The sequence below is a fragment of the Semicossyphus pulcher genome, unplaced genomic scaffold (genome assembly GCF_022749685.1).
Source record: "Semicossyphus pulcher isolate SPU_LCO1_2020_fin unplaced genomic scaffold, fSemPul1.0.p SCAF_5, whole genome shotgun sequence".
NCBI classification, from domain to species: Eukaryota; Metazoa; Chordata; class Actinopteri; order Labriformes; family Labridae; genus Semicossyphus; species Semicossyphus pulcher.
In genome coordinates, this window is record NW_027211726.1 from 12,723,440 (window position 1) to 12,749,549 (window position 26,110).

At 42.4% G+C, this 26,110-nt stretch overlaps 1 protein-coding gene across 1 annotated transcript in view; it reads right to left on the minus strand.

Moving 5' to 3' along the window:
* The window catches only part of LOC138608534 (solute carrier family 45 member 4), a 56,767-nt gene that overhangs the window by 21,323 nt on the left and 9,334 nt on the right, over positions 1–26,110 (minus strand). Inside the window, exon 3 of the mRNA XM_069681145.1 lies at positions 12,866–14,119. Coding sequence (XP_069537246.1) covers positions 12,866–13,187 — 322 coding nt within the window. The 5' untranslated portion in view covers positions 13,188–14,119. The remainder of the gene's footprint in view (positions 1–12,865; positions 14,120–26,110) is intronic.

Below are 26,110 nucleotides of genomic sequence, written 5' to 3' on the forward strand. Positions count from 1 at the left end.
TAGAGCCCCATTGTTGTCCAAAAACTATTAAAAACACATTTATGAGTCACAGTGTTGCACTGGCATGTCCATTTATTACCTCATCTGGAAAGTGTTGAGAGACAGACTAATGTTGGTTTTAGTCTTTTCACTGGATTTATTTACAATAAGACAAATATAGCATCACTGTCAATTGTCCCCTTATCCATCAGATACTGGACAACCTGGCAAGATTAGGGCAGTGTGGAAACTTTTCTAAAGTCATGTATTATTACATTTTTGGTTAACAGAAATTCAGTTTTAAAAGCTTTAGTCTTTGGGAAGTAATCTTCTAACCCCTCCAAAACACTTGCACTTTACTTGAGTAATTCCTCACATGCAACTTTCTACTTTACTCTTTTACCCCCCTATAAATAGCTTAACTTTGTTACCACCTCCAATCTCCTCCTTTCTCACACAATGAACAAAAAGTGAGCAAACAAAAGTCCCATATCTCCAAACTGGAATCAAACAAATCTGACTTTTTCCAAAAGAACCAACAAACACCAACCTCCTTCTCTCCTCCTTTCCCTTCACCTCTCTCCTCTTTCTCTCTCTGTTCCCATCCCTCCCCGTTCCCATTCTCCCGTAAACACAAAACAATCCTTTCATATCCTGCGCTGGCGTGAGAAAAACCGCAAGAAAAATGACAAGCGTCCCGAAAAACAGCCGGAGAAATGGTGCGAAAGTGAGAGTGGGGCAGAGGTCGTGAAGGGAGAAAGTGGGCAGGAAGGAAGGAGGCTGAGAGCGAGAGAATGAGAGAGCATGAGGAAAGGAAAGGAAAGGAGGAAGCAGGTGTTTTTGAGCGAACAAAACATGTGGACGGAGTCAGGTGCAGCATTCAGAGAGGAGGGAAGGGAGAAAATAAATGCGACAGATGGACTTTGGAAGCAGATCTAAAATATTAAAATCTATATTTTATTATTGATAAGCTTCTGGTTGTGCATTTTACGCCAACACTAGCTCAAGTCTGCAGGCCCATTTCTCTCTCTGCACAGAACTACCTGACATTTGTATCATCTGATTAAAAGGAACAACCCTGGATTCGAAATATAAGCACATTTTCAGAAATCAATAACAGTCTGCTGCTTCAGAGAACAATTCAATCGAGGTTATTGATTTCTGATTTTGCTAAATTAGCAATATGGTAACAAAGGAAGCGTAAGTGAGTGAAAAATTAGAGACTGAGGTTTTTAAAGGGACCTATTATGCAAGATTTATAGTTAAAAAAAAGTCCAAATCATCTCAAACAATTACAGTAGGGCATCTCTGTGGGTAAATATTATTCTCATTACTGCTTATTGTGTGGAAAAACAGTGGATTTAGTCTTTCAAATGTAGGATATATATTAAAAAAATCGTTTAAATGTCCCTGTTTATTGGTGCATGAGTAGGGAAAGTTAGGAAATAACAAAGGTTACATAGCAAGAAAAAAAATAGTTACTGGATGTAACTCCAGTTCCGTGAAGAGCTCAATAGAATATATAAAGCTCCTCCATCCACAAAATGTTTATCTGGATTTTCAAGTAATTTTAATAGAAAAAAAATGTATACTTGTATTAATATTTTTAATACGTTTGTCAGTTTGTTGTTGTTTTGTGTGCTGCTGGAGAACATCGGGTTCTGGCGCTCTGTGACGTGGTTGTTCTTTCTGATTTTTGGGGGCGGGGCCACTTTTATTTGCCACATGTTGTAGATAACCGCTCAAAAAAAGAGCTTTGAAACATGATATCCAGAGCAGTCTAATGCTTCAGCTTTTTGTTCACAGAGATTACTTTTACATACCTTTACCTCAGTATTTGAAACTTTGGCAACTTTTTATATAAAAAACAACATTGCAACATTATATAATATAGGGTAAATAAGGACAGCATATGGGTCCCCTTTAATCTACTTTGAATTACAAAGTTTCTGATTATTAGAGGGCTAATAAACCCTCAGAGGACCTTTTTATCACAGTCATACAGTTATTTATTTACATATATTTTAATCAGTTGTTTACTTTAATTAAGAATGAACATAATGTATATAGTGTTCTGTTTTGTTTTCAATAAGTATAGAACGATACAGTGCGGTGCGGTAACATATGTTGTGATACAATACGGTACAATATGATATGGTGCGGTAAAATACAATACAGTATGATACGGTGCAATACAATACAACACGATACAATAAGATACGGTGCGGTGTGGTGCGGTAAAATAAGTTGCGATACGATACGGTACAATACGATGCGGTGCGGTGCGGTAAGATACAATACGATACAGTGCGGTGAGGCACGATACGGTACGATACAATACGATACGATACAATACGATACGATACACTTTATTGTTCCCCGTAGGGAAATTTGTCTTGGACTTCTGTGCTGCACATTTCTATCTGTACATTTCTATCTGATCGTCTGTGTAAAAATAAAAAGGCTTCATCAGTCCGCTGTGATTCAGAGTTAAAAACAATAAAACATAAGTTCAAGTTCATGGAGATCGCAAACATTTAGGGACTGTAAATGTTGGGCGAACAGCTTTCTGCCTGACAAAGAACATCCTCTAGATATTTGTGGAACCTGGTGACCCAATCACTGCTGAGATAAAAGCAAAGCAAAACATGAACCAGACTCTGCTACCATAGCCGACATGTACTGCTGAGGACTGTGGGGGAAGAAAGAAGAGAAAGGAGTGAGTCACTCCTCTCCGGCAGAAAGAGATGGTGAGACATCAATCACACACACACACACACACACACACACACAGTCTTCAGTAATGCCGACGCAGGGACCACAAGCTGCACACACAGCCAAGGTCATCATTAACAAAGTGCCGAGTACAGACTGGCGTGATGTATGGCTGTGTGTGGATCAGCTGGTAACTACAAACTGTGAATCCAATCAATACTGAGAGGAGAGTAGTGTGTAGCAAAGATGCTGTAGTAAAGAGTTTATTCTGAAAGATGCACAATGTACGTGTGTTTGTGTGTCCTCGCTGATTTTCAATGTCATTCTTTAGAGGACACTGAGGATGGGTTATATTTTGCACACACGCACACACACACACACACACACACACACACACACACACACACACACACACACACACACAACCCTGCTTTATAATGAGAGAAAACCGGTTTTAGAATCGTTCATTCAGCTCATTTAACCCAAAACACTGGGTAAAAAAAACACCAACCGTCCTCTGTGCCTAAAAGGTGGCATTAAAATTGCATGAAGCCTGCATATATGCGCACACACACACACACACACACACACACACACACACACACACACACACACACACACACACACACACACACACACACACACACACACACACACACACACACACACACACACACACACACACACACACACACACACAGCTGCTTCCAGTCAGCAGTGTTATGTAACAGCACTGCAGTAAACCGAATACCTCCCACTGTGAGAGACGCAGACAGAGAGAGACACTGATACCGAGACAGAAATTTAAAGCGTGAAATTTGATCGATGATGATTCACAAACGTACAAATGTATTTATTCTGTTCTACTTTAATGCCTCCAACATCTGCCAGCTACATTTATGTACACAACCATATGTGACTGACAGAAGGGAGGCGGGTCTCCGACTGTGACTGACCTATCATGAGCAGGAAGCTCCAACCGGCATCACTGACTGCCCTTTTCTGACGGGAAGCGATCAATAAAGCTGATCAGCGAGCGTGCAGATGGTAATGTAATGTTACGCAAGTACAAATACAGCAAGTCAGCAAAACAAATGTACTCTAAATGGTGCGTTCAGGTGAAAATGACAGAGATGTGAATGTTAGATAGAGAACAGTGTAACATGTAAAATGATCCAATTGTCTATGAAATAAATGTGTGTATAGGATGATGTGTAATGTTTTGATTGGTCCATGGTCATATTTACATTTTTTAATTTGTAATCATTCGTCTCTATGGACAAGTCAGCATTATTAGTTTCCTATAATGTACTTCCTTGTTTTTAAAGATACATTTTCACTTCAAGTAAAACTGGTAAAAACTACAATTTTACTACAATTAGCTTCACAATTAACTTACATTTACAGTATATTTAAGTAGAGATAGACCGACATGGTTTTTTCAGGGCCGATACCGATTATTAGTAGTCAAGGAGGCCGATAACCGATATTTGAAGCCGATATTCATTTGCAGTAAAAGTGAAAATATTGGCGTCAAAAATTTGATTAATACAAACTCCAACACTTAACTTTGTTTAAATGCCTTTAAGCATATGCATCAGAGCCAAAATAACCCAGTTTTAAATTGATCTCTTATCGGCCGTTGGATTAAAAAAAAAAAAAAAAAAAGCTGATGCCGATACGCGTCAAAATGCCGAATATTGGCGCCGATAATCCGGCCCGGACGATAATCGGTCTATCCCTATATTTAAGTGTATGGTGCCTTTTTAAAATTAACACAAGGATTAAACATGGTTGCAAACTATGTTTATGGTGATTTATCGACGATACCTCAACTTACTTTTGCTGTCCTTTTAGTTTTAAAACATGATGTAGCAACATTTGTATTCATCAAAAATTATGAACGCAAGAACAGAGCATGACAATACACTTCTGGAGTGTGACCTTTAAAATGCCCAGACTTTCTTCTTAGCAAATCGATCTTTCATACTTTAACTACCCGCCATCAACAATTCAACTTAATATATGACTGTATACGATTAATCTGTCAGTATCCGTCCCTCCATCCATCCAGCTATAAGTTGTCAAAGCCATCGAGTGTGAGTGAGAGAGAGCAGATGTTTTTATACTCCCCTTCTTGAACAGACACACACACACGACATACCCCTGAGGCCATCCAGCACCCATTACTGCATCTCTCACTGGCTGCTATTAGCCCTGTGTGTGCATGTGCGAGTGCGAGTGTGTGTGAATGTCATGCTGTTTATAGATCTCACTTTGCCTGACTGGTGCACTACAGTCCCAACTAGTTCATTTATTGAATGCAAAAAAACAAATGTAGAGTAGAAAAATGTAAACATTAATTATTCACATACAGTATTTATATTCTATTTATTCCTAACTGTACTTTACGATCGAGCCGTATTTTGCGGCTACCGAGGACAGACAGTTTGAGACTTAGGGTGCGGCTATGATTCATTAAGTCGTAACGTGGTGAAACTGTCTTCAGGGCAGCACAAACAATTTAGATGAGGAGAATATTTTTATTCAGTAGCGCCCCATTAGCTTTGTGCTAGCTTAAAGGTTGCCTGTAGGTGAAGTGTGAATGCAGAGCTGGGGTAGCGTTTACATCTGAACAGAAATTCTGAAAGCGTCACGAACCTTATTAAAGAAAACATCCAAGATGGGTGTTCATTATGCAAATGACCGTCCTGCACCTGCACAAACATCGGACTGATCACAACAACATACGAGGCAGGGAACTGTAAAACAACACGTTTACAGAGAAATCACTTTAAAGCTGTTGTGAGGGACTTTCGGTTCGCGCTGATTTTGGCGACCCCTGTGGAGAAAGTGGTGCCCCTCATCTCTTCGCTGATCTCGTCCTGTACGTGTGTAAGACTTTAACAAAAAATATGCTTTCTTTTTACATTCGAAAGTATCTCTCGCTGTGAATCTTTGCCAGGGTAAAAAAAGGCTGATTTGGCAGTGCAAAGTTAACTGCCTTGACTTTCATTTTTATAGCATTTATAGCAAGAAACAAAGATTTATACAAGCATGTAAAGTAGGGATAGACCGATTATTGGCGCCGAAATTCGGCATTTTGACGCATATCGGCATCGGCCTTTTTTTTTTTTTTTTTTATCCGACGTCCGATAAGAGATCAATTTAAAACTGGGTTATTTTGGCTCTGATGCATATGCTTAAAGGCATTTAAACAAAGTTAAGTGTTGGAGTTTGTATTATTCAAAATTTTGACGCCAATATTTTCACTTTTACTGCAAATGAATATCGGCTTCAAATATCGGTTATCGGCCTCCTTGACTACTAATAAACGGTATCGGTATTGGCCCTGAAAAAACCATATCGGTCTATCTCTAATGTAAAGTACTTTAGACATTGGTTTCAAGTTAGCTAGCATTAGCGACCAGAGTCTTCTATCTACTTAAAATCATGTGCTGGCTTGCGATTGCTATTCCCTGAAGAGATTGTGTGTTTTTAAGTTTGATTTCATAAGAGTATAAATAGAAATGGTGTGTTTGCTGCTTGCTAACGTGCACTTGTTTGCAACACTTGGTGGTGGTGATTTTTTAGAGGCGTCCGTGCCCTCTGGCCCTCTCTTAATTTCCTGGAACCAATTACCAATTTCTTTCTTATCATATGAAGTCGATGTTTTCCAATCACTTCACCGTGTTTTTTATGTGTGTCATCTGTGTGTTTCTGTCCAATTTATCCTGTGTTTCTGTTTCACTGCTGCATGACCAATAGCAGTTTACAGCCATTAATCAATTACACAGCACAATTATAAAAGCCAACAGCGTTATTTAGAACATAACTGTTGGCTGTTTAAAGAATTTGCTTTCGCCTGATGTTTCTTTGTCCCTCGTCATCACCTGAGAGCTCGGCGGGGGCTTGTTTTTGATGACTTCACCTCCCTGGAGGGGGGAGGGGCGGGAGCAATGTGCTGACAAACAAATACACGCACACACATTCAGTTCTGCATTCCTCACATATCCTAATAGCGTGCACATACCTAGCTTATGGCCTGTTGCATGGAAAAACACCCCCCCCTCATATGACGCACATAATGTGGCTTTGTCTTAAAGTTCCTGCTGACTCTGCATTTTAAACACGTGAACGTAACACTGTTTTGATTACTGTAAAAAAAAACCCTCTTAAAGACCCAATCATGGTCCACGCACCAGAGTTTGGGAACCACTGGCATCAGTCGCCGCATGCTGGTGTTGCAGTTTGTCTCGTCTTTCACTGCCTCGGTGTTACACCAAGAATGCCGCCCTGCTACGCCGGTTATGTTAGGATATAACCCTTTTGTGTCTCAGTGTGCGTTACAGTGATAGCATTAATAAATCATCATGGTTACTGCAGCGATTACATAAACAGCTATGAATAGGGCGGCTTTAAATAACCGGCTAGACTGCTGTTTGTCTTTCTCTCTCTCTCTGTCTCTGCTGAGACACAGGCAGGAGAGTGAAAAGGTAAGTGAAGACTGCACATTGTGGTTATAAATGCTGGCAGGCTTGCAAAAACACAATTCACACAGTCAGCAGCTCCTATTTCTCACATTTCTCTCTTCCCCACACGCTGTATTTCATCTTCCGCTTCATAAACGCTTGTTTTGCAGTTGCCTCACACAACTTTGCATCCATCCATCCCCCCGACTCTGTCCTCCAACTACTCCGTCTGACTGGGTCAGATTATGGTGATTAGTCACTGTGTTACATCAAGCCAGTCATTTATATAACCTCCGTATCACTCTGTCTGCAAGGTCATCTGCTAGATTAGACCAGCTAGCATGATAGGATCACTCAGCGGATTAGGGTACCTGGCATGCCAGCCCAAACAATTCAAGATCAAGCTGATTCGCTGTGCAGTGAATAGCAGGCATGCAACACAAGGGCACACATTTTGAAGAATGCTGCATAAATTAGCATGTAGCTAAAAACCGAGAGGAGGGAAGGTCAGTTCTGTCATTGTGATTGCATTGCGATTTAGCATTTAAACACATGTTAACATGTTAACAGCAGGATGCTGAGGAACACAACGCAGGTAGCTGCAGCGTTACTAAAAAAGATTAACAATAAAGCAGGTATTTTGTATTATTCAACAGTTAGTTCTGACTAAGCAATCTGATTGGACAAGAGGCATTCCATGAGTGCAACATCACTGGGACTTTTCACTCTGTGTATCACTCCGCCTCAGCCAGCTGTTCTGAATGCTGCTAACTAACGTGACAGCAGACCGTGTATGTCTACATTAATCAAGCTGGTGCCTCTGAATCACACAGCAGACTCTTATTTCACTGGTTGGTGATGAATTAAAACAAACAGATAAATGAACACGATAAAAACAGCTGAAGGAGAAATGCCTGCGGCCTCGTGCCTACGGCCGAATCACAGCCGTGACGATATTCAAGTAGATCACTCCCTCTCATGTGATATTGCTTGATTATACTAAATGAAGAATGATAAGCTTTTATTTTGAAAAGCCTCAGGCGCTGCCAACTGACTGGCACTGGTCCCCTGTGCTGCAAGCTAACATGCTACCATCCAGTTAGCATGATTCATGGGAAACCAGGGAAGTTTAGATTAGAACTCCAACAACATAATTACAAAAGTAACTTTTAAATAATAAAACATTTGCAGGAGAAAGAGCCGGGGTACCATTTCAAATATCAAATACATTTATGACTTAAATAACTAAATAACTATTTTTAGTAGGGGTGGGAATCGCAGAGTAACTTAAAATACAATACATGATATGTGGCCCACGATAATATCACGATACGGCGATTCTGCGATAATTGATATATTGCAAGACAATCATCTTTCTGATTCCATTTTTTTCCGCTAATTAACTTCCGTTCACGTTATTTATGTCATAAGAAAAAACGCGAGGAGTCATGAAGTAGTGATGCGGTGAGTTGAAAACGCAGGGGCGTCAGGACGGCGATATATTGCCGTATCGACATTTTGTCCCACCCCTAATTTTGTTTAGACAGTCATGTACCAGCTAAACTGATCACAAGATCTGGTTGATAATGAAGTCCTTATATGCTGATATTACTGCTGTGTGGCACAAAAAGTGGAAGGCTAAAGGGTCAAGACAGCAAAACAGTGAGTTGAGACTTTCAGCGACTGAACCTGAATGAATGGAAGGACACTGGATTGCAGTAATCTCCTTTCGCAAAGCCAACCAGGCCTCCAAAGAAGGATAACATTGTTGCAGAGCTGCCAGGCCTGGACTGTTTTGGGCACCACATTGGTGGCATGCCTGCTGCAGCGTGCAGAGCTAGTTAGTCAAACAAGCAAATAAAGAGATTAAGAAAGACCAATGGTGGAAAGGTGACGTTCGGGTCACCTTCTGACTGATCGGACTGCACCATAGTCAATCCAGATTTCAAAGCTGCCGAATAAACTCATTTCATTCTGTCTGCAAAGACGTTTTTGGGCTGTAACCTCCCTGCTCCTGCTGGTATTATGGAGCTGCTGCAGGTGAACATGAATGCAGGAAATGTGAGCTTGATGCCATTTTATTCTTCTTATTTGTCTTTAATGCATATGATGATGCTTTAACAGCTCTCCTGCGTCACTTTGGTGTATTACATAACAAGAAGCTTTTTCTGAACTGAGCTCAGACTCCTCACTGAAAACGACACAACACGACGTCTGCACGTGTCACCTCCTCTCCTCCTCCTTGTTTTTCCACTCTCTCACTCTCTCTCTCTCTTTCTCAAAAGCTCTCCTTTTCCTTCCTCCTCTATTTTCACTCCTTCCTTTCACTGGTGTGACTTCCTGTTATCTCCCTTTCAGCTGCTTTAGGTAACTAGGTGATGCTCTGACTCTCAAAAAAGCCACATTTTCTCAGTCGGTTTATTGGTTCCTATGTTAGAATGAATAAAAAGTTTTGGTGACTCTACATGACAGATTTCTGTATATAAACATGTTATATAGGAAGTGTTTGATGTAATAAACCCAGCAGTCCTTAGGTGTCCTAAGATGACTGACTGCTGCCAGGAGCTCAGACGCAGCAGGGGAAAAAGAGCTCTGCATGCTCTCCACACAAGACCTTGTAAGGTAGAACTTTCTTATCCTTTCTCTCGGTTGTGTCAATATGGACTCCTTGACCAAACTGTGCCCGCTGCTCTCACACACACACACACACACACACACACACACACACACACACACAGCCACATACCCTCTTTCTTTCTCTGACCCCAGTGCTGTGGGGGTTACACACACGCACAATGGCTTCACTCAGGGCGAGCCAACCAGCCAGCTTACCAGCTATCCAGCTAATTCCAGTAGCTACAGTCGGTCTCCAGCGTGCATGGAGCGTTAACCACATGGAGGAATGGGGGGAGGGGGGGTGTCGATATTTGTTGTAGCAAAAGTTGGACCTCTGCCAAGAGAGTCGGAGGGGGTAGTTTTCTTCTAACTGGGCCTGTTTGGCTGCTAGCAGGCTAATTGGGTAAAGAGGTGGGAGTAGCGGAAATGCAAAGGGTGCGGGTCCTTCTTATGTGAAGATATAGTGATTGTTTTAGTATCGTCTCCTCTCTCCGTTCCTCCTCTACTCTGCTAATCCAGAACAGATCAGCTGCAGGAGCTGTATTTGTCAACAGAGCTGTCAATCATCCTTTTAACAGCATCAAATAACTAATTGAAACTAAACTTGTCAGAAAAATGAACGCTTGGACGTAAATCAGCATGAAAAGAACTAACTATAATGACAGAAACCATGTTTGAGAAACATTTATTTGACGTGTATTTTGATTTTATAGTTTGACTCATGTCCCATCTGTTAACATGGAGGAGGCGGGCTTTATGACCTATACTGCAGCCAGTCAGCAGGGGGCGCTGGAATTGTTTTGGCTTCACTTTTAGGGAGCTGTCATGTCGTCCATCTTTTTATACAGTCTGTGGTCTCTATCTGTCAGCCCTGTGATTGACTGACGATCGGTCCAGGGTGTACCCCGCCTCTCGCCCAATGAGAGCTGGGATAGGCTCCTGCGACCCGTGCATACGTGGGTTCAGTATAGAAAATGGATGGATGGACGTTCAGTCTTCTAGCTCTTATCAACTTTGTTTTCAGTTGCTGAAAGTTAAACAAAAGGACCTTTTTGCTGCTAAAGAGTCAGATATTGACCTAAGGAGCTGGAGGAGACCAAAATTGAGCAAAAAGTAAAGAGATGATTGGACTAATATTCCTCATTCCTTGAAAGAAACAGGACCTCAGATGAATGATAGTGTTGTTTTTGTCAGATGTATCAATAGCCAAATGTTTCCTTACAAGGTTCAATAATTATTAACCTAAATATCACGATGTTGAGGGCCGACCTGTGAGCGCTGTGATATTCATGCTTTACGATGCCCGCAGCCTGAACAGATCTCCTGTATCTTCATCGTGTCGCGTTAATGCCTCGTAAATGTGTGCACGTCCTAATACAACAAATTCAAACATGCTGTACTGGTGGGTCTGGTGGCAGCTAAATTGGGCTTGTGAGAGATTGTGCTCTACTGAGCGCAATCTACTTCATAATTCATTTGGAAGGAAGGCAATCCTCTCTACCTATGATCGGCATAAAAGGTCAGATTGAACAGCAGTCAATTAGCCCGACATGAAAAGGCCGACAAGGCAGGATTAACTCTCCACATAAGTGATGACTCACGGCTAGGCAGCGAAATCACCGCTCTGTCTGCTGTAGTTTCATTCATTTCAGTGGACTAATCTGGAGGAGTTTTACCTCACAGCGCTTCAAAGAATCTCCTAAGGGAGGCTCAGACGGGTCCTGGCGTACAAAAATAGTCAAGGGCGGCAAAATCTGGGCTAAAAATAGATCGAAAACACGCGGCAGCTCCTCAAGTCTGATAACGCAGCAGGAAAACCCCCACTAAGGAGCGACAGTGATTTTGATTAAAGGTACAGATCGTTTTATACACATTTAGAGGAGCTCTCCTCTGAATAAAGCACAAGTCTTTTTAGCTTCCAGCAGCGATCACATCTCGTGTCCGAAAGGCCGGTTCCCCGTGGCGGCTCATCCTGAGTGAGCCGGCCAGGAGTCACGGTGGCCGCAGAGCGTCATGCCACTCATGTTGCCCCGGTTACGCAAGCTGGGATATCACACTACGCTACTGAGAAGGAAGGAGAGATTTACAGAGAAAAGGAAGCAAGAGAAAGTGAGGGGATAAAAAGGGCTGCATGGGAAGTGACTTTGAATTATAAACAAGGTTACGGCTCTTACAGCCTTTTTTTTTTATCTCCCTTTCTCCCTCTCCCTCCACTTCTCCCTCTTCGGTTCTTCCCCTCCGTCCCTCCCTCCTCGTCTCCTTTTCACTCTTCACACCCTCTCTGTTCCCCCCCGAGGGCTCAAGCGTACTCCAGATGAATTTGGACTTGGCAAATTCTCAAGCACTGTCAAAGATGAAGCCGGGTGCAAATGACAGCACACTCACTGCAAACGTCTATGAATGTGTGTGTGTGTGTGTGTGTGTGTGTGTGCGTGTGTGTGTGTGTTCTGGGAGTCTAGCTGGCTAATCTCCTGGCAGATCCAGTGGAAGTCCATCTAAACAAGGTGAACAGGAGGTGCCATACACGGAGCTGCCAAGGTGCCTTCTTACGTGCCAGAACAACCAGCATTATGATGTTTACTTCGCTTCCATGAATAAGTAATTGTTAGATTACAAAGTTTGTAAGTATAAGAAAATACTTTATCTATCTCAACTAGCAGGCTGCAGCTTCTTCTTTTTCTGGAGTTTGATGTTCAAACATCTTCCAGATTATACAATATCTTTAAAGACGTCATCTTAAATTTTGGGGAACTGTGATCAGCATTTGTCCCTATTTTCTAATATTCTTTGGAGCACAAAATAAGTAAAATGTGCCAAACTCATGACTAATCCTTGGAAACTGGATCCTTAGTGTAGACTATAAAAAAAAAAAATAGGGCAGCAGTAACGAGCACTATTAGGGGAAATAGCCAGAAACATGCTTAGGAAATGCTTGTGTGACAATATCAAAAAGGGGAAATTAGGGTGCTGTCCTAGTCCTGTTTTTTTGTTATTTTATAGGCAAAATATTTAATTGATTCTTTATGAAGCAGTGAAGTGAAAGGAAGTGAAAACAGCTGTTTCATCTGTGTTTGTGGACTCACCAATCTGCAGCAGCACTGGCGTCACCAGCGCCGTCTCCATGGCGTAGCAGAACTCCCGTCCGAACATCACGGCGCCGTGCATCACCCATCTCTTCAGGGGTATGCCTTCGATAGATCCCTCGCTCGCTGACTCCTCCCCTCCCTTGCCACCTCCTCCTCCCCCTCCGCCGCCTTTTCCCAATCCATCCGTCTCGCCTGCTGCTCCTCCTTTCTCCTCGTCCGAGCCCGATGCCGTGGAGTTCTTGGCGTTGGCCCCGCCCACCCCAGATCCGACCTGCATAGTGTCAGCCTCTGTGTTCTGGGGAGGCATGTTGGAGGGCATGCACGCGATGAGGAAACAAGCGCTCCCCTTCTTAGACACTTAGAAGAATCAGAGAATTATGTCTACTCAAGTTTGTTGTGGTTACTTTAAACAAGTAGTGACGTCCTGGAAGTAACTTAATTACAATCTAGCTACAAAGAGCGACTTGTGATCGTGACTTGCTGATTATATAGTAGTCAATCTATTAATGTTTTCAAACTAACTGTAACAGATAGAGTCCCAGCAATCGAGGTAACAAAAATTAAAACGGGTATAGACTCAAGTATCTATAGATCTAGTATAGATCTGTTAACGTGGAGAGAGGAAAAAAAATCAGCAATCCTCTGAAGACGTCGTCCCAAAAACAAGCCGTCCTCCAATAAACACTGCAGCTCCAAATTCAGCACATTTAATCCTCCCCTGGCCTTTTTCTTTCCCCCCAGAGTTTAAAAAAAACCCAACAAAATAAACTTCCCAGAAGGCTTTTCAAAAATCCACAGATCAATGGAAGTGGTTGAATTTTCACAGGAAGAGTGTGCGGTACATTCCAACAGTGAGTTTGTGCGTTTGCTTCTTTCTGTCAGTGTTATTTGGTATGTAGGTATGTCAGTGTTTACATGCCTGTGCGTACGTGTGTGTGTGTGTGTGTGTGTGTGTGTGTGTGTGTGTGTGTGTGTGTATGTGTGTGTGTGGGGTGTGTATGTTTATGGCTTTTTTGTCATTGAGGTTTCTCCCTCTTTTACTGTCTATTACAAGCTGTAAAAATCCATATAGATGACCATTCGGTGAGTTCCAGAGTCATTTTGTGTATGGAGGGCTGGATGGAGGGCTGGGTGACGGAGCGGGCGGGGGCGAGGAAGAGGCTGCGGGGGGAGGGAGGGGGAGGAAGGGGAGGGCAGGCGGCGAAGGTAGGCGGAGCTCCTCTGAGAATCCCCATCGATCGGCTGATCAATCTGGAAGACCGCGAAGGGGGCGACCAGCAGCAGGGATCCGAAAGGAAGGCGGCCCATCGGTCAGGAGGTGGACGAGAGGAGAGAGGGAGAGAAAAGCAGCGGTTAGTAACAGCAATTTCACTTTCAGACGTGAGAGCATCAAATGACACAAGAACAACAAGTGGTAAGATGGTGTAGCCAGGAGGGATGAGAGATTTCCGCGGCTTTTCTAAGGAGTTGAAACGCGTAAATGTCGGGGAAAAGCACAAGCGGGCTTCTGTTGAAAGAGCCGACTGTGTTTTTAATCCGTAATTGCTTTATCAACACTGCCCGAGGACGATCTGCAAGACTGAAAGACATTGAAATAGTTGATATCTATCCATATATTCAGCATGCTGTGTCTAATGCTGTTCAATCAATGGCGATCTTGTTGGATAAAAGATTCTTTTTTCTTTACAAACACGTTTTTTTACTTGTTTGACTTGTCGCCTGGACTCAAATACATCATTATATTTGCGCGTTTCTCATCGGAACATCTGGCGTTCAAAGTATGCATATGACTTACTGAAAAGAGGTTTTTATTTGTGCAAAGACGTGAGGTGAGCACCACAAAGTTCTTAGTTCAGTCACCTTCACCGTTTTGGGTCTGGAGGCAGAAATGCCGACATGCTCCTACCAAACACACGTGTGCCCTCTCCTATGAAAAGAGTCCATTTTCAAACAGTGTAATTGGTTTAAAGCACATGATGTATGCTCGCGCACATTCGGACGGTCTGGGATGAAAGCATGCGATTTTATGGCCTAAAATGTTCTCAAATTGAGCCACTGTTCGGCGCACAGAGGGCTTGTGTGTGTGGCCAGAAGAAATGAGAGAGATGTGGACTGAAAAAAGAGAGCGAGAGAGAGAGAGATGGGGGGGGGGGAGGACAAGGCGTGAAGAACTTCAGCTAATAACACGCCTCATGGGGAGAGGGAGGAACACGCGGCATGGGTGTTCAATACGATTTCCTGCAGAGTTGGATTCCAAAGTGTGTTTTTTTGTGCAGCGGGGCCGCTGGATTAGGACCAATGCAGGCGGCACGTTTCCTCACGGCCTAGTGCTTGCCACGTGAATGACGCACACAAACACGCACTTCATAACAGCGCTAAGACCCTCATCAAGCCTCTTAAGGAGGGATTGGGAAGGAAAACAAAATGAGAGAGGGAGGGAAGGAAGGAAGGATGGAAGGTTGGAACAGGTGGATGGTGGGAGGATGAAGGGATGGAGGAAAGTTCATGGAAAGACATATAAAGACGCTGTTTTCACACATGCACTCTTGACAATTTCCAGAAAATTACAAGACAGTCTTCCCCTTTTATTTACCAGAGATGTCCCTCACAGTGGCGGTGGGGACATGTCATAAAAAGTACAGACGCCGTCGGCCCTTACAGCCACAAGATGAATCCCTTCATCTCTCCAGACATCTTTGCTATCTTGTAAATGATCCCTCTCTGTCAGCCTCTGATGTTTTCATTCATCGCGTCTAGGGATGCACGATATTATCGGCACCTTATCGGTATCGGCCGGTATTGGCTTAAAAATGAACTATCGGATATCGGCCAACACACCGATATCCGCCGATATAATTAACCGATAAAATAATGGGCTACTGCATACTTGATTAAATGCCCGACCTCGGCGCAATGTCCCCGGCGCAAAGAAGACCTGCGCAGCGCAGCGTGATGACGTCACGTGTGTCTACCTGCAGCATGAGAGAGTTAGAAGGCAAAATGTCCGTGGTGTGGAAGTTTTTCAAAGTGTCCGAAATAGATCGCAAAACTGCTATTTGCAATGACTGCTCAGCTTCGGTGATGCGAGGAGGAGCCAAGGCAAAGTCTTTCAACACTACAAACTTGATTAACCATCTCAAGACCCGTCACCCCGACCGTTGTAACAAATGTGATAAGAGTATCACCATTATACTGTACGCTGATTCCAATACAGAAGAGAGTTGATGATCTCTGCAATTAGGTGTGCAGGAAAAAAATATCGGTATCGGTAATCGGCTAAATGAGTTGTAAAATATCGGCATATCGGATATCGGCAAAAAATCCAATATCGTGCATCCCTAATGGCGTCATGTGCCGCCCTTCTGGTTTCGCAGCGGTCGCATGATATAAACGTCATCACCCACGCCCACTCGCTCGTGCACATCGGCTCATCCCGACTTCTTGCTAGCAGGCTACGAGGAAAACGTCTGCATAAAGACGGGTTGAAAAATACAGACAGAAGTTAATCCACCAATCAGTAATCACTTGGCGACAGTGGCAACGAAAAACATCCCTTTAACGAGCAGAAACCTGGAGCCGAATCCGACCCTCTTTCTGCCTGTTTCCTCCATCCTGCGGCCCCTCTCTTCATCTCTCCTCTCCATTTTCTCTCACGTGTCTCCATTAGCATTCATGATGCACTCAAGTTGGTCATGAATATTTTATCCTCACACACATACACTAAGCCCCCTCCCCACCCAACCTCACACACTGCAGCATTACATAACAGCTCTTCTCCTTTACAGACATTAAGTATATACGCAACAAATACGTGCTAATTATCCTGTAAATTATGTGACAATTACAGGACGGCACTAACTCCGCTGTCAGGGAAATCGGCAAAGGCCTCAACGGCGAGACGTGTCACAACACACTGACAACAACAACAACAACATGTTGAGATCAGATGTTTTCATGTGTCGGAAACTTCGCTTATGATTCACTTGGGAACAGCACAACAGGGTGGGGGTGCTGAAATTATAGGCTTGGACAGCACGTGTGTCATGTGACTTTGATGTGATGTTTAACAAATGGCACGCAGAAGGGAAACACGGCACGAATGAAATATTAGTTTTTATGTTGTTGGTAGTTAAAGAGTTTAGTTTGCAAAAACCACAAAGCGATGCCGCCCAAAGGAACAGCTTTAAAGCTGCAAATCGATGTCTGACATTAAGCATGCTGTTGTTTTTAGGGATAAAGTTTAGAGATAGACTGATAGGGTTTTTTTCAGGGCCGATACCGATACCGATTATTAGTAGTCAAGTAGGCCGATAACCGATATTTGAAGCCGATATTCATTTGCAGTAAAAGTGATAATATTGGCGTCAAAATTTGGAATAATACAAACTCCAACATTTAACTTTGTTTAAATGCCTTTAAGCATATGTATCAGAGCCAAAATAACCCAGTTTTAAATTGATCTCTTATCGGCCGTCGGATTAAAAAAAATTTAAAAAGAAAAAAGAAAAAAAAGGCCGATGCTGATATGCATCAAAAAGGCCGAATATTGGCGCCGATAATCGGCCCGGCCGATAATCAGTCTATCCCTAATAAAGTTACACTATTTCTGCATTACTTAAGGCTAAAGATTAGTATTATTATGTATTAATTCATTTGAAGAAAAAAAAAAGAGAGTCAGGGTAATTTTCTGATGACTAAAATGTCAAAAAATGCTGTCAAATTGTTTTGTTTTGAAGTCGTTTGTCCAAAAAAACCTTAAGTTATTGAGTTTAAAAACATAAATGTGAGGATGGGGACCTCGGGAACACTCTGATTTGGGTCGGACAACTATGAACAGAATGACATCTATGAAAAGAATGACTAATAACAACTATGGACAGAATGACTAATGGACAGAATAACAACTATGGACAGAATGAGTCCAGCCAGAGAATCCGGTCCAAGAGGATGCTTTCATTTTTAAATGTGGAATGCAGCAAAGAACAGGTGTGTGTGGGGTGTGCGCGTTTCTAAAATAACAACGAGCAAATAACTTTAAATTATATTCTGTCAAATGTACACATTTATCTACATCTGGGTTCAAAGCTCTCTATTAACATGTTACACCCATTATTCAGAGAACCACAGTTATAAAGTAACCTAAGTAACCTAAAAGACACAAAGCTGTGCACATACTGACAGAGAATACGCTTGCTTTAAAGCTTCAGATGCATAAGCAACTTCTCACCTTATTTATTCACGCACACAGATCAGAAGGGAGAAGATAAAGGGCCCTATTGTTAAAATTAAAATCGTTAAAATGGTACATATAAAAAAAGGGTCAAAATACCACAATTAATTGCAAAACTATGCCTTGCGGACCATATTAATATAACAAGACGGCTACTGTGCAGCCCATTACACAATCATTCCTTTCGTTATTACCCTTATAAAATAAACCCTGGTTGGTGAAGAAAAGCCTCGCAGCGTCCCACTGTGTGCATGTTCGCTTGATAACTTGATGCAGAGAGAGCCAGCTGCTCTGTGATGGAAGATTATGACGCTCAACATGACAGAACTCCTGAAAATCTTTTAGCTGCGCCACACGCTTGGCGCTGTTTTTTAAATAACCATACACACATCCCTGCATAAATCCTGGCACATTCGGGGAAGCTGGTTGCAAGCCGCGCTCGCGCACAGATGCAATGACTGACAGATGCATCGCAAAACTGTTACTGCGGGTTTCTGTGAAAGGAACAACAGGTATGTTACGTCACACAGAGGGCAAAATTATCGTACAAATACGATAGTTATTGGGCACAAAAGTAACATTTAGTCCGACGTTTCGCAGGTTTTGTACTTTCACTTGATCACTCCAACAACAGGCATCTCTTTTAATAAAATATTTTTACTTCAAGTGTGAATATAGTATGTGCTTGGAGTCTGACTGATGAGGTCTCAACCAATCTACTTAGGTTTTTTGCTACATTAAAAGCCACAATGGTGTGGTAAGCTACAGTGGTTTCAAAACATCCATTAAGCCTTTTGACCGAGAGAGAGAGAGAGGTGTTGAAAACAGGGGAAGAGAGAGGAGAGAGAGAGAAGACGACACGCGGCAATCAAGCTTTGCTCTCTTACAAACCAACCTCAGAGACATAATAAAGCACAGACAGCAGCTCTGAAGGAGGAACTGCTTCAAACGGATTGACTCTTGCGATAAAAAGTTCTAATTAAGTCTGATATTTTGCAGGTTTTCCCATCAAAGCTGCAACACGGGTCTCTGCGTGCAATTATCCACTGAGGTTTCTGGCCCTGGAAACAACTTTAGGTTCGGTAAGCCAAAGTGACCTCAGACATCTCGTCATTTAAGGAACAACACTGACTCTTAACCCCTGCGGCGATACAGCGTGTTCCCTCAATTGCGTTACCACACAATGCAACTGCAACAGGTGTGAAACTACTGACGATAAAATAGTAAATGTTCACTAAATTAGGGATGCACGATATTAGATTTTTTGCTGATATCCGATATGCCGATATTTTATAACTCATTTAGCCGATTACCGATACCGATATTTTTTTCCCGCACACCTAATTGCAGAGATCATCAACTCTCTTCTGTATTGGACTTAGCGTACAGTATAATGGTGATACTCTTATCACATTTGTTACAACGGTCGGGGTGACGGGTCTTAAGATGGTTAATCAAGTTTGTAGTGTTGAAAGACTTTGCCTTGGCTCCTCCTCACATCACCGAAGCTGAGCAGTCATTGCAAACAGCAGTTTTGCTATCTATTTCGGACACTTTGAAAAATCAATCAAGTATGCAGCAGCCCATTATTTTATCGATTAATTATATCGGCGGATATCGGCGTGTTGGCCGATATCCGAAAGTTCATTTTTAAGCCAATATCAGCCGTTCGAGGCATTTGAAGAGCAGCCATCAGGTGTTTAATAGTTTAAAAGAAGTGTGTCACTTGCGTGTGTGAATATACTGTAACTATAGTTGTGTGTGATTCTTAAGAAAACAACAGGTCAAGGTAAAAAACATAGGTGCCTCTATCCGTCCATGCATCCCTTTCTCCGAGCCGACGCTATCTGGCCCGCATCTGTAATTCTCACTCCCACAAAACGCACACACAAAGCGGCGATTGCTATCTGATTATATGTACGTGGACGTATTGTTTGTGTTTCTTGTGCGTCCGTAACATGAGCTCGGCTTATATAGAATTACTCAGCTTTTCTGATCGGCCAACATAAACAATGTGCAGTCTCATGTGAGAGCGGAGAGGGAGAGGAGGGGAAAAGCAAAGAGAGGGCGGCAGGATGGAGAAGGTAGGAAAAGACTGAATGGAAAGAGGTTGAAAAGAGTTAAATAAAGTTAAAATGTTTGTCTTGTCTCATGTTTTTTTTATCCTTGGATAGACGGAGAGAATAAAGAAGAGATACAGACAGAAGACGAAAGGGGAAAGACACAAGAGATGCCTGTAAAGTCCAAGGTCACAGACAAATGAAGAGTCTGTCGCTTCCTGTGTCTCACAGATCAACACACACAACCAGCGTCTATTTTAGTGGGTGTTTATTCTTGTGCCGCAGACCAGATTACCTGCGACACCGGCATGAAATCAGGACGGGCTCGGTCTTCTTCTCACTTCACCCCCCCTTCTCAATTTCCCTGCTTCTTCTTCGTCGTCTGTCTTACGCGTAACAGGTAAGGTGAGAAAGGAGTCTCATGTCAGCCCGATCACGTATGGAACAAACGCGGTGTCAATTTGCAAATAAGCACTTGTAAAATGTTTTGCATGTTCTTGTGCTTCTGCAACTATTTCAGTTACCTTACACTTAAGGCGACAGGAACTCCTGCAGACCAGGTTGACACGATAGACCTGTCAGAAAAGGTATGTAGCTGCTTGAGTTACGTTTCCAAACATCTTGTTAGTTATCCATAGCTAAGACATATAACGTCTAACAATAATAACAGGCAAGACTAGATAAAACACGCCGTCTGAACACATTATGTCTTTGCAAACAAAAATAATGGGCTTGTTTACCTGCATATAGAGTGAGAAAGTTCAACCATATCCGTCTTGGTTACTACAGACGCAGATTGATTCAAGGTGGGATTTGAAGTGTTTAGAATTGTCCACCAAACACGCATGTTAATGCCTGGTGTAAACAGGGCCTTAATCAGCCCATAAACAAGCATTTGCTGGCTTCGGGTCTTTAGATATAAGACTCGTCGCTGTTTTGTAGAATATATTCAGCAAGAAAAACAATCTTGAGGAGGCAGATTTAGACGTGTGTATATTTAAGTTACTAGAGACGTACTTGTCAGATCTCTAAAGCCAGCTCGTATTTGACGTGGGTTTTTTTGGAGTCACCAGCGAGGCGCGTGAACACTGCGAACATGACGCACAACAGCATTGACCCATACAGAGCTGGATATAGATTACAAGGCTGAAGACCTCAGTATCAAGTTCACATACTGCTAGGGCTTATGGATGTTTGTGTTCATGTGTGTGTGTGCATGTGTGTGTGTGAGAAGCAGAAAGTCAGAAAGAAGGGGAAAACAGACATAAAGAGAGGAGTGTTTTTATACGGTGGGTGGGAGAGATGCTAGATTAGAACACATTTTCAAGCAGAAACAGATCAGATGACCTGATCAAATGATTTTTTTTTGCTGATTTTGGGTGTATTTGAAGATAAGATAGCCGGTGACATCAAAATATTCCCTTCAGGTGGGAAACAGAGCATCGCAGTGGAGTTTGATAAATTGCCTTTGGAAGCTTTAAAGAAAAATCCAGTTCACGCTGCTAATGGTGTAACAGGTATGGCATGTATATACGTCTATAGGTATTTGAGCATGTTATGCAGAAAATCAGGTTTTTTTGTGTGTTGCAATCATGTGCAGCTGATTTTTAGATCTTAATATGTATGTACTATGTATATTGACTATGTACTTTTATATTAGGGATAGACCGATTATCGGCGCCGATATTCGGCATTTTGACGCACATTGGCATCGGCCTTTTTATTTAATCCGACGGCCGATAAGAGATCAATTTAAAACTGGGTTATTTTGGCTCAGATGCAGCCGCGCCTCTCTGTCTGCAGTCACTACTCTGTCTCCAGCATTGTCCCACCCACAGCACTGATTGGTTACACGCAGAGCCATGGCACGGGTAACAGCCAATCAGCAGCGAAAGCTGTGCATGCAGAGTGCTCACACACACGGCGGAGAGGAGAAACAGTTCATTTCTTTGCAAATTTTATTTAACTTTGTTTTATTTACTTTATAAAACTTCAGTAAGTTATTTATTTATTCATTTAAATTTTCAGTTAACTTTATTAGAGATGCTGCTGACCCTGGGAACTCCCTGCTTTTTGTTTGTTTAATAAACATATGCTTAAAGGCATTTAAACAAAGTTAAGTGTTGGAGTTTGTATTATTCAAAGTTTTGATGCCAATATTTTCACTTTTACTGCAAATGAATATCGGCTCCAAATATCGGTTATCGGCCTCCTTGACTACTAATAATTGGTATCGGCCCTAAAAAAACCATATTGGTCTAGCTCTATTTTATACTGTATTATAGTTATATTTTACTTTCAAATTCTTTTATATAATAGGTCCATTGTATAAATGTTGTATAAAAGAAGCCACAGGCTCTATTGTGACTTTTCGACCTCTCCTGTCTAGTCTGTTTTATTGTTGTTTGTTTTTGTGCTGTTGTACATATGTGCAAATAAAAATCTTTTCTCTTTTACTCACTGTGATTGTAATGTAAATGAGAGAAAATATTGACAATTTCATACACATAAAATTAAGTCCGGGACCTTGTTTTTTTTGTTGTTTTTTTTTTTGCTTTTATTTGATTGGACAGCTGAAGATAGACAGGAAATGTGGGGAGTAGAGAGTGGGGGGCGACGTGCAACAAATGATCGGCAGACGGTGAGTCGAGCCGGCGATCAGTGCGCCAGGGCTGTAGCCTCTGTACATGGGACGCCTGCTCTACCAACTGAGCTTAACCAGCGCCCTGTCCAGGACCTTGTTTATAAGGTTACGGGTATGGTTTCAAAGTTTTAAGCTTGCCTTTGTGTGTGCGTGTCTGTACTTGTCTGTATGTGCGTGTGACAAAATAGTACAAAATGTCACTGGCAGATGTTCAGTCTTCTGTGTCACTCTGGAGTACAGAGATTCTTCAGTCTGGAGTTGCATACTCTCCCTGTCTCTTACACATGGACACACACACACACATATTTGGCAGCAGATAAGACACTTACACCCACAGAGAAAAACATGAATACACGTGCTGTCCTGCAGAGCAACACATACACATTAACGCGTCAACATTCCCATGCCGCTGACGATATTCTCATAAAAGATAACCATACGCCCAGCTTTGGGGAGCAGATGGCACAGATAAGTACTAGAGAGGGGAGAGAGAGAGAGGGACGAGAGACTGAACAGTGACTGGATGTGTGCATTATGGTGCAGTGCTGCTGCAGTGCAGAGTGCAGGGGGGTGGGGGGGCACATGTGTATCAACGTGCACTAGCATCAATGACAAATCCCTTACTCATAACACAGGGCTTGTATCACTATAGTGGCTGGTATGTGACGTAACATACCTGCACTCGCTCACAACACAAATGCAAGTACATATCAAATCATTCATAAGTACCTCCCTCACTGACTTGGTTGTATTCACCCGATGTCTAAATTAATCTCCAATCTCACCTGAACCTGAACCTCACAGAAATACAAGGTCAACGTCTTCGCTTGCTTTCACCTTCTGCTCGTAGAAGTAGCCGTCTGAGTTGACTCTGAGAAATGCCCTCGTTTTTGCCCAGTTCTTCAATTAGAAAAATCACTTGTGAAGTAGATAACTTCTAAATTTAGGGGTTAAATAATCTAAAGAATCTTTAGCTTAACACTCCAATATAGCAAATGACAATGCTACACATGACTGACCTGACAAACCAGTTTTTGTTAGCTTGCCAGCTGGCAGCAACGAGGCCGTGACCCATTTAATGTGTATTATGTTTGCATTTTCACCCTTGTCAGTCAAAGCAACAACATAACAACACGCTTTTGTTTAAAAGGTTTAATGATACTGAACGGGTAAGAAGCCCAGCCCACCCCCTGCCAAAAAAACAACAAGCAAATACCTGTTAAACTACTAAAGATGCTAGTAGAAAACAGCTATGGCAACAATGCTAGCATACTGTGTGTTATGTCACCTGAAGCCTTCTTCAGGTCAAGAGGCCCAGAGCTCAAAATGGCAGGGGCTCAGGCTATGTTTAGGTTCAAGAAATGCGTTAGCTAAGCTAGCATAACATTAGCAAAGTTCAGGACAGCAGAGGAGAGAAGAGGACACTGCTGAGTGCCGCATCAGCTAGCTTTGCAGCCACTAATAGTCCAGTCATCCTTGTGTTTATTTTTAGCCAAGCTGGCTAATAGGCTAGCTGGGTTAGCACTCTGACTGGCCCATGTACTGTACACACTGTAGTCAGTCCACACCAAGAGTGTTTAGCAAAACAGTTAGCTAGCTAAGATACCCAAAAAGAAAAAAACATCACTTTCCTCAGGTTATTTTTGGTCCTCTGGTTAGTTAGCTAATATTTATGCTACATTACACTCCACAAGCTACTTTTTGTTTAAGCTTACAGCATCTCTGAGCTAAAGCACAACAAAGCTGCTGTTCAGACACAGTGAAGGTGACTAAAGCATAAATAAGACTTATAACTGTATTGACATTTGGATTAGATTATAACATATGATAACTGTCTGTTGACACAGAGTTGACACAACAAAACAAAGTTATTTTAACTCACTGCCGGCTCATCTGAACCTGTCTAGACAATGTTGTGTCTCGTGCCATTTAAAATGAGTTTCATTTTTATGTAATCTGCTGACCCAGGAGCTTTTTTCCAAATACTGTAGCGTGCCAACGTTATTGATAACACTTAAAAAGCTGGGTTAACTCCTGCAGGTCTGACAGGAGATTATGCGTTGCGGTTTTGACAAGTCGCTGACAAGCAGCCTTGGCCTACTTCTACTCCGGAGTCACGTTACTGGCTGTGTGTCGCCCTCGCCGCATAACCACACGCACGCGCACACACACAGTACAGGACTGTAACTCACCACCTCCAACCTCTTCTGTGCCCCCCTCTGACTACAGTACCCCTTACCCAACATCACATTACTGCACCCCACCACCTGCATCCTGTCTCGCAGAGGACGCTCCCCCCTTTTGATGGACTGTGTGTGTTAGATATCCTCGCCATTACAGCCCTCTGAGGGTTTTACCCACAAAGTAAAACAGGAGACAGTAAAAAAAAATGGAGGCAAAAGGGCGTGATATAGATATCTTTTATGTGTGTCACCACTTGTGGGTGTGTTTGTTTTTCTCTCTCGCCATAAGTACGACTGAACACGCCTCTCTCTCTCTCTCTCCAAAACAACAACACAATGCTCAACCGGCATGTGAGTGAGTTCCTCATTAATAAACGCACATATAACACACTCAGCTCACCACATGAGGCGACTTAAAGCAGCTAACCTACCGATAAAAACATTTCGAAAACAACATTGTTGTTTCACAGCAGCAGGTTTGACAACAAGCCAGAATATTTATTACTGCCTGCACAGACCTGTTCAGGAACGAACCAGACCTCAAGACAGTTTTAACCCCGCCCACACGACAACTGGAATATTCCACAGAAGAGCGAACACACACACACACACAAAAAAACACATAAACTTCTCATGCATAAACAAATGCTTGATGCTGATAAAAGCTAACTGAAATCAACCGCACCAACTGCTTGACCTGCATCTCTCTTACAAACACACACACAGGTTTAGATGTCACCAATAAAGTTAATAAAGTAACATGTGCAAAACACCCATTTGCATAAGCATGCATGCATGCAAACAAACTGGCCCTGGTCTGCAGCAGTGATGGTGCAGAATTAAATCTTTAGGTTATACTCGCAAAGATTTTTATTAACTCTTTGGTGCGTTGCATGAGCTTGGCACTGCTTTAACCACAGAGGAACATCTTGCTCACTTAAATTTCCTGTTGTCAAGCTGGTGAAAAAAAAAAACCCAACACACCCACTGCTTATAAAAAAAAAGCTTAAATGAGAAGTTGTTAGGATGGGACAAACGATGAAACTTTATTCCCTTGTTTTGTTTCTCTCCTCACATGTTGTTTCTCTGTCAGAGCACGACAGGAATGAGGATTGGCACATGGAA